We start from the raw sequence: 9,972 nt of genomic DNA on the forward strand, positions 1-9,972 counted from the left end.
TCTTTCTTCCAGTAAGATCACTCCCTGTAAAGCTGCCTCAGGCCCCATTCTCTGGTTTTCCACACCCCAAAAAGGAATCTTCTTGCTAGGCCATGATCTGGACAGCCGGAGGGAAACAGTCTGGGGTTTCTGGGTTGTGGTTTATACCACGGGAGTGACAAGAAGTATGTGGGACTGAACCTAAGAGACTCCCAGCACAAACCCCTCCTGGGGCTGCTGAATAGCACTGGGACCCTGTTTGGTAAGAACCGCCTGCAGGAAGTGTGTCCAGAGACACAGGGAGAAGGGGCTGCCCATCACCTAACAGGAAAGAGGCTCCCACTCGACTCCAGTGGCTTGGGTACTGGGGGCAGGCCTGGCCACGGCAGGGCTCTCCTCCAACAGCTCTGGCTAAGCCCTGCATCACTGTCAGGCCCCTGCTGTGTGGCCCTTGTGTGCCTGTGGGATGCCAGACCAGTCAGGGGTGCCCACAGAAACAGAGACTGTGGACTTGTTACTTCATCAGCTCCAAATGGAAGGCATGGTTAGATTCAGAAAGAGGATTAAGGTAGGTCTTGTTCCTGGAACTTCTCCTGGAGGGTGTAGCACAGCGTGACAGAAAGAGGAATTAGGGGACCTAGGCATTAGGGCTAGTCATTCTGCTCACTACCCAGGTGACATTAGAAGAGCCACCTTGTCACTCTGGCTTCTGTAGAGTGATGCCGGACAAAATGACCTCCGAGGTCCCTCCCAGTTCTCAGAGTCCAAATTACAGCAGAACTGATAGACAAAGAAAGTCAAACCAGAATTAGTGGCTGCAGGCCCAGAAAAGTATTTCCTTATTCTGACTTTCATCTTCAGAAGCCAAAACCGATCCAAAAGAGGAATAATGAGTGGGAAATTACAGGTGTCTTCTAAGGAGTGCCTGAACTTGTCTTGCCTGGGAAGAAAATTCTACATCAAATGGTAGCATAATTTGTAGATGAGATTCACAGTGAACTTTTTCAGTCGTGCGCACGTGCATACAGACACACGCGCACGCGTTCTCTCCAGCTTTTATCCATTAAAAATTATTTTATAGCATCAATACGGTAATGAATCTTTCGTTAGTTTATTATCTCAGGAAACAGAATGTATATGCATATATAGAAGTCACCACTATGTTACTAACATGGCAAGTTCTGTGGACTCACATCAGGGGACTTGAAAGATCTGGAAGGTTAGCCTTAGTTCTGGATACATTTTGAGAACTGAACTCTTTGAGAATACCATTTCCCAACCACGCTGCCTGCCATGTTCTGTCTAGTTAGCCCTTGTATAAGTTTTTCCCATTATTCCTGATGAGACTTCTGGTCCCTGAGCTTGTCCAGTATGTCCTAATCTACCAAACTGGCTTCCTCCATTATCTGCCCAGGCTCAGAAACACGGCCAACCACAGACACGTTCCCTTGATCTTAAGCCTTCTCTACATCTTGCCAGCAAATTCTAATCTTAGTGCCTCACTGTTACCCCTGGAGGGCAGAGAGGTATTGGAGAACATCTTATAACTGAGCCCACTGGTACCCCAGTGCCTCACAGACCCACAGTCGAGTCTTGGTACTGCCCGGCTACCTTTACACATGTGCCTAGCTAGCCCCTCATTCCTTAGAGAGGCCATTTCCAATGTCTGTCACCCTGAAGTCCCCTGCCTTCTGCCTCTCTGCCTCCCTCTCAATGTATGGCCTTGTCTTTACTCTATAAAGAAAATAGACATCATACAGGGGACCTCTCCCCTTTATCTGCATCTGTATCCGTCTTTCCTTCCTTCTGACACACCGAGGTACGCTCATGACCGGGTTTCTGGGTTTCCACGACTCTTTCTACCGAGAAATCCTTGCTCAGGGCATTTGTTCTCTGCTGCCTCTTCCTTCTCCCCTGGCTCTCTCTCTCAGCATTTAAACATGTTTGAACCTATGTGTCATTTTGGAAAAACCGGTTTTTGCCTTGTTTTTGTTTTGTCCTTCCCCAGCCAAACTTCCTGAAGGAGCCACTTACCTCTGTCTTCACTTGTTCGCCCCCTGTTGTCTCTAAACCCACTGCCAGCTGGCTTCACACCCGCTGCTTCTCCAAACATCCGTCCTCTTCTGGTTGCCAAAGTTTATGGATATTTTGGAGACCTTGTCCCACTCAGCCCCTTAGTGTTGACTTTCTTCTTGAAATTCTTCTTCTGTTATTTTCAAGACCTCTTACTGTTTCTTCTCCCACCTCACCATTCTCCTCCAAGGCAATCTCTGCTCCAGCAATACAGGAGCAACTGCATTTCTCTCCGTGTGCTCCTATGTTAGGAGTCTACCTCTTTTTCTCTCTCTTTCTCAAACAAACTTCATGCCCTTCTCTTTCAAGCTAACTCCTGCCAATCTTTCAAGATTTTCAAGGGCGCCCCAACCTCCAGACTAGAGGCAGTTTCCTGTCCTGTGGACCCGTAGCGTCCCGTGCAAACCCATACTTAGCACTAGGTTGCTGTCATTTTAATTTCCAGTTTACTTGTCTGGCTCTGTCATCTCATCGGTCCACCTCTTGACAACATGTATGGCCAGAACCTGGCATGAAGTGAATGGCCAGCAAAAACTGGTCGAATGGAATTGAACCCCAACACACTGGTGAAGTCCTACACTGGAGAGGACCCTTAATTCTGTTTCTAAAAACATGACAGATGACCTGCCCCTCTCTGTGACAACCTTCTCTCTTCCACTCGCACACTCCGGAAGATGCAGAATCTTGCTACTTTACAAATGCTCAAGAGAGCCCCCCTGGGTCCCTTCTCCCATGATGAATTTCCTGAGATGAATACAGAGAGAGGCATGGCTGGCTGATGGTGGCAGGAAGGTGATATTAAAAGCTAGTATCGACACAGTCGTCATATTTAAGGTCAGACAAGACACCTGGATTTTGAAGACAATTTCATGTATATCGTGTAGTTTGTTTGTTTTTTTGCATACTGTTTCAGTCATACATATGTTCCTTTTCATATTCTTTTTCATTATAAGTTACTATAAGATATTAAATATGGTTTCCTGGGGTATGTAGTACAAACTTGCTGTTTATCTATTTTATATTTAGTAGTTAGTATCTGCAAATCTCGAATCTCATCATGTATTTCTTTCTTTTTTTAAATGTAGTCTAGTTAGTTTACAATGTTGTGTCGGTTTTTGGTATACAGCACAATGCTTCAGTCATACATATACCTACATGCATTCATTTTCATATTCTTTTTCATTATAAGTTACTACAAGATATTGAATATAGTTCCCTGTGCTACACAGAAGAAATCTGGTTTTTATCTATTTTATGTATGGTAGTTAATCGTCATGTAATTCTGGTGAGATTATAAGCTCCTTAAGATCAGGGGCCTCATTGTATTCCTAGGCACCTGGAATGTACTAGTTTTTCAAAGACGGCGCTCTGTGTGGGGAAAGGTACATGTAAAACTAGGCCGAGTGCCCTGTTGCACCCCGTGGCACCCCACACTTTCCTGTCAGGGCCCCCACTTCTGTTCTGTGCTTGTGTCAGTCTCCCCACTATCAAAGCGCACGGCTGTGTCTGCGGTACTCATTTCTGGGTCCCATCAGGTCACAGAGTGCCTGGCACATAGCAGGTGCTGCATCAATATTTATTGACGAACTGACTTTGCATGTGATGTTATCAACGAGCTGACCGTACAGATGACCTGCGGCACATGGGCCGATAGATGCAGATGCGTGTTCGTGTTCTGCATCCATATGTGGCTGGCTCGCTGGCTGGGCGGAGGTACGAGGTCTCAGGTGATGGGCCTAGTTGATGACTTAGTTCAGGCAAATGGATAGGAATCTCCCTGACTTGGGCTTTTTTTCTTGACCGCATTATGGATGTCTCACCACTCTAGAACACATAGAAATAGCCATTACACAAAACTCGGAGGGAACATGCAGATTCACGGATGGACGTTGCATTTAGATGTATGAGCTCGGTTCCTGGCCGGGCTCTGCGGCGTCTCTGAGGGACCTTATAACACACCAGCCTGCAGGTGCTGCCCGAGCAGTGTAACCAAGAGCCCCTCATTTCTGGAAAAGACCGCAGTCTCTTCCCATCTCTTCTTTATTTGTATTTTTCTGACTGTCCTGGAGATTACTAAAAGTTACTTTGTGTTTCCTACAAACACCTATTTCCCCTAAACCTTAAGTCTCTTCGAAAGTATATACTTTTTGGTGTTCAATTTTCTGCGGGTGTTTTCCAGCGCCAAGTCAGAAGAAACGCCTTTTCTTATGGGTCTAGATGCCAAAGGAGGAGGTGAGCTTCGGGGAACAGGGACCTATCATTTAGTGACGACATAGCAGGAAACAGGCTGTGGCACGTTCACCTGCATAAAATTGTTCAACAGTCACCAGCCTGGACGGCAGGCATTGTTATCACATTTTAGAGTCTCACCCCAGTTCACACAGTTCACAAAACCCTATAGGACAGCCTGGCCCCTGCCGTCTTTCCAGACTCATCTCCTATTACCTTCCTTTTTGTTTTCCAGGCTATGACCACAGGGGCCTCCTTGCTGGCCCCTGTGCCTGGCCAAGCTTGCTCCTGCTTTAGGGGCCTTGGAATTTGCTTTCCCAAGCTGTCGTCAGGGCTCACTCAAATGTCCCCTCCTTCAAGAAGCCTTCTCTGGCCACTCAGTGTAAAATAGCAGCCCCTTTATTCTCTAGTCCCTTGTCCTATTTCATTGTTCTTCTTGGGACTTACCGTACCCTTTGTTTTATCCATTCTACACGTGTGTGTCCACATATATGGATACATGTGTGTATATATACACATATACACATGTATCTTATATTTTCATCTTGAGGGCGAGTATCTCTATCTTGTTCTCTGTGTGCCGGGACCCTAGACGGACACCTACCACATGGCAGGTACTAGATAAATATTGAGCGATGCTTCTCTCTCAGAAGGGAATGTTGATGCACCAACGAGTGTCATCAGACCTAAGTTCATCTCCCCTGGAGTTATTGGGAGGGCAGGATTTTCTGAGCTGACGCCTTTGGTCACCACCACTGTGCCCTGTCTCGTCGCTTCCTCAGGGCCTGAACCGGGACTAACCGCCTTTGCTCATCCTTTCACACCCAGGTGGACTTGAGGCGCCAGTGGATTTCCCAGATGGTGGAGGAGGTGCAGAAAGTTGTCCATCATCTGACCACAGAAGTCAGCCACCAAGACATTAGATTTCAAGCCATTCCTTATTCTGACACATACAATGAAAACATTAAGGTAAGTGGTCCCTTGTCTCTTAAGTGCTTATCCAGGGAGCCAGGAAACTTGGGTGGGTGGTCTCAGTATGGTGCGGGCGCTCACACCACTGAGAGTACTTATAAGACCTCACGTTCCTGCGGGCATTCTTACTATTGACCATTTTACACACTCATTTCAGAGATGTTATTGCAGTTGAGGCCCCACATTCCTACTTTATAGATGATAAAAACTGAGGCCCAGCAAAGTCAGATAACTTCATCAAGTCATATTAGGCGCTCAGGCCAGAACTCCTGGGGCTTCTGATTCCAAAGCACATTTCCACTGTACTGATTAAAGTTCAGTTGGGCACACATTCATTTATCAAGCGCTCACTTAAGGGACTGGGGACGGGATAGAAGGAACTCAACGTTGGTGAGAAAATAGTTGAAAGTGATAGTCTGTGGGTTGCAGGTAGGGGAGGAAGAAAATGAAAGAGGTGGTCCTTAGGAACTGCGCAAGCAGCCTGGCCACCCTGTCCCTGCTGGAGTCCCACCGAGCTGTGAGCCCCCAGGGCCACGTGTGAGGACCGGCCCTCGTGCAGCAGTGCAGTGTGGGTAAAGCCATTCTCCCAGAAATGATCTCACTCAAACCCGCACACAACCTAGTAGAACAGACACGATGGTTTGCATCCTCTTAGAGACGAGAGAAGTGTGGCCCTGAACCGTTCTGAATCCCTATGCTCCTTTATCTCGATTTTTCCTATGATGCCATAAGAACGTTTTTCACTCGTGTTAAACTTCTATGTACTCATGCCCCAGCTCTCACACAAGACTGTGAGTTCCTTCCTTGTAAGAATCATGTTTATTGACTATTCCATTCTTAGCACCCAGCATTGGTGTGTGGCCCACGGTAGACCCTCCATTTCTGCTGAATGAGTAAGTAAGCAAAAGAATTAGTACCTGAACAAAAGATCACTGCTAGTCCAGTACATTTCAAGTCTGGAGAGCACAAGGGCCACCCACAAGGTTCCAGGACTTGTGGATTTGGGGACAGTTATCAGATTTTAGGAAATTTACCCCGGGATGAAATTGTAAAATCAAGCTGGGTCCTGGAATGTCAGAACGTTATCTGCCCACCTCTACCACCCCACCGACCTAAATAAGACAAATATAGACCAGTAACTGGGAACAGAAACATAACATCACTTTTCCTAGGACTGTATCTGAGGAAATTTCCTTCTGTAGTCTCACTTAGAATTCATAGCTTAAAATAGATCTTGTATTTATAGACATCGTGTTCTGCATGTGATATAAGTTTTGAAAATAGTTATAGCGGGGTATATAAAAAATGCCTTTTTAATTTTCTCTTGGACCAAACTCAGTAATTATTTATTTAGCATCATTTATGAGACTAATAACATGATAGCTGTGTTCTTGAATTCACATGGAAGTGGGTTCAAACAATGTGTAGATTTTTATTTTTTAATAATTTTAAAATAATGTATAGCCTTTTTATTTAATCCCACTCTATGTCCATGGACACCAGAAGTCACGTAGGCTCACCATCTAAAGCATCAAACTACTGTTCCCTGACAACGAGGCAGAATCAGCTGTTGCTGATTTGGGTGTGCACCCCTGAACTGGCCACTGACTGGACCCTGGGTAAAGGTTATCCAAATTCCATCGTCAGAACTTTCCATGGAAGGGAGGTGTCTCCAGCGTGCAGCCAAGTGATAGGGGAACACGCGGGGTGGAGTAGGCTGCCATGTGATGTGGTTAAAGGTCATTTCTCTTTGGTGGTACCATCTGTTGACCAGTTTGTTCTATGCCTTGGACTATCGGCCTGACCACTACTTACTCAGTTCCTGTAGAGACAGAGTAGGTAGACTCTGATTGTTCGTGGTTTTCCATTAAACTTAGAATCATCCCAGTAGCTCACACTGTTTCAACAAACAGGCTTTTATTTCACCTGTGATTCTGCGAGGGTTAGTCATTAATACTGTCTGTGAGTCATCAGTCCAGGCAAAAAGAAAGGGAGGCATTTTTCAGAATTCTCTCACTTCCTCTCCCAACACCAGATATCTCACCCATCCCGGGTCATTTATACTTGACTAAGAACTGGGTCCTGAGAGAAAATTAACCATTGAACAAGCGATCAGAAGACCTCAGCTCAAGCTCCGGCTCTGCCACTTACCAGCTGTGTGTCCCTGGGGAGATCGCGAAGCCCCTCTGAGCCTCAGGTTCCTCATCTGGGAAATGTCAGCAAAGCCCAGCTCATCCTGTGACTGGGAAGATCAGACGGGCTAATGCAGAGGAGCTGCGGTGCTCAGTATGTGCAGAACGCAATGAGTGCCAGGCCCCTTCCTGCTCTCTTCCCCTGTAAACGCTAGGAGCCCTTTAGAGTTCCAGGTCCAGTTCACTCTTTGTCCTTGCAGACCCACGAAACCAAGGACTCAGTGAGTTCATTTCTTTGCCGGAAGCTTTCTGCGGGGCGGTGGCGGGACAGAGGCGGGATCCTCTGACAGCACGCAGCATGGCCCTGCCCTCTGGTCACATTGCCGAGGACTGAGCGTGTAACTGCGTGGCCTGGCTCAGCAGGGCGGCTCCCCGAGGACTTCTGTCACCTCCCGAGTCTGTGAACTCACACTCCTCCTCTCTGCTTCCCTGACCCAGGTTTTGGCCCCCACGCAGTTCCTCATCACCGTCCCAGTGAAAGGCCTGGCGGGCTACCGGGAGGCCCGGCAGCAGCGCTGGCGCTACTACACCCTGCGGGGCGCCCGGCTCCCCTGCCCCCTGCGGGACCCGGAGCGCCTGCAGCAGTGGCTGGAGGTGGAGCAGTTTGCCAAGAGCCTGTGGCAGTGGCACGAGGCCGACGTGACCATCGAGGGAGACATCGTGCCCGCCAAGGTCCTCCAGGTGTTCCGGAAACTTGTGGAAAACGCCATAGAAACCTGTCCCTTGTCAGGTGAGCTAATCAGTAAAAGCATAAGGGAAATGCCTGGATGGCCTGTTTGCTCTCAAATTCCCGTGCCCCGAAATTGAGGGAAAACTCACGTGTTTTTGTCATCTGTCCAATCCCCATAATAGCAATTAGCTCTGTTTTTTGTTTTGTTCTGCTGTGACACACAGAGTGGAATTCCTCCTCTCAGTACACATCCGCGGACTTGAGCAGATCACTGCCCTGGCATAGATAAGGCAGACTTTGGGTTACGCACCCTTTCCAAGATGTTAGCTTGGGTACTTTTGTGAAAAAGAACATTACTCATAAGCCTCAGATCTTTGTTATTAGCACATTTCCACTACAAAACCCTCCCACGGACCGCAGTATTCCAGTGTGTTGAGACAGCACATTTGGAAACCACTGACTTAAACCAAAACACAAAATCCAGAAGCCATAAAGAACTGATTAAGTTTGACAACCCCCAAATCTTAAGCTACAGTACAGAGTAGCATACGTGCACACACGCACACACACATATTTTTTTCATACAGGGTAAAACGGTGAATTTCAAACTGTGAAAAATGGCTAATTTCCTTAATGAGAAGAGTATTTATAAACCAATAAGGAAAGCTATAAGCAGACCAATAGAAATAATGACAAAAAAAAGATGACTCACAGAAAAAGAATATAAATGGCTAGTAAAAAATCGTGGAAGTCCCATCTAACACATGTTTCAAGAAATTTACATTAAAACACCTAGTAGACTGACAGATGAAAACTTGCAATCATGTTCATGCAGGGGTGAGTGTGGTAAAAACCAGCATTTGCATGCATTGTTCTTGGAAGTGTACATTGGTACCTCCTCTTTAAAGGGCAATCAGTCCATTTTTGCTTTGTTATGTCCTTGCCAATTCAACAATTTCAGTTCTAGAAATACATTCGTAGGGATACACGAAGAAATATGCACAGGGTCATATTGTCCCACTGTCAGGCTTTTAATAGTAAGTAGAAATCAGCCGAATGGCAAACAAAGGGAAACTGACTTCATACCTTGTGCTGCCTCTGCCTAGTGGACTATTAGGCAGCCTTTAAAAGGAATGAGATGTGTCGATACTAGATTGGAGACCCACACACCCTGCCTGCGTATCCGGGGTGCGTTTCTCCAAGAAGACTTCTGTTGGATTTTTCCTGGTCCTCTCAGAAGTAGCATCTTAACTAGATGATTTGAGAATGTAATCATTTAAGCCTTAGACACGGGAGGGTGACTAATGCCTTTGAAATTCCAGGGAGGAGAGAAAGAGCTTGGTTTTTTTCCACTTGGGGTTGGTTTTTGATGTTTTTTTAGATCCACTATCCAGAGCCCACAAGAGATTCTGTTTCTCTTAGTTCATGATTTTTCTGAAGGTATAGCTGTTCCTGATTCCAGGTTTGTGAGGAGCGGTTTCTCTTCTGACTCACCAGCGAGCGCAGCCCCAGGCTCGGCCCACAGCACCCCTCTCCCCTGTCCTCTCTGTGCAGTTTCTAGACACAGAAGCTGTCAGCACCGAGGCTGAAGGCCATCAGGGTATTTTCGCAATTCTCCCGCTTAGTACTTGCCTGGATGGGTGTTCCTGCTTCCTTGCTAGTTTCAAATGATGCTCTGGCTTTCTGGCAATCTCTTTCACTACTTAAGAAGTAATGTTTTTAAATTTGTATGTCTTATAGGCAGTGGGTTTGGGGCTCTCCATTCCAATATATTACTCTAACCAGAAATCCCTCCTTTTCATTTCCCTTTTAAAATATTTTGTTTACTTTTGCATTTGCATGTATTTCTCATGGATA

General features: G+C 46.4%; 1 protein-coding gene across 1 annotated transcript in view; it reads left to right on the plus strand.

The window, feature by feature from the left end:
* Positions 1-9,972, plus strand: part of MAB21L3 (mab-21 like 3) — a 56,653-nt gene that overhangs the window by 39,144 nt on the left and 7,537 nt on the right. Inside the window, exons 3-4 of the mRNA XM_031457886.2 lie at positions 5,110-5,250; positions 7,884-8,175. Of these exons, the coding sequence (XP_031313746.1) occupies positions 5,110-5,250; positions 7,884-8,175 (433 nt within the window). The remainder of the gene's footprint in view (positions 1-5,109; positions 5,251-7,883; positions 8,176-9,972) is intronic.

This window comes from Camelus dromedarius, chromosome 9, assembly GCF_036321535.1.
Source record: "Camelus dromedarius isolate mCamDro1 chromosome 9, mCamDro1.pat, whole genome shotgun sequence".
NCBI classification, from domain to species: Eukaryota; Metazoa; Chordata; class Mammalia; order Artiodactyla; family Camelidae; genus Camelus; species Camelus dromedarius.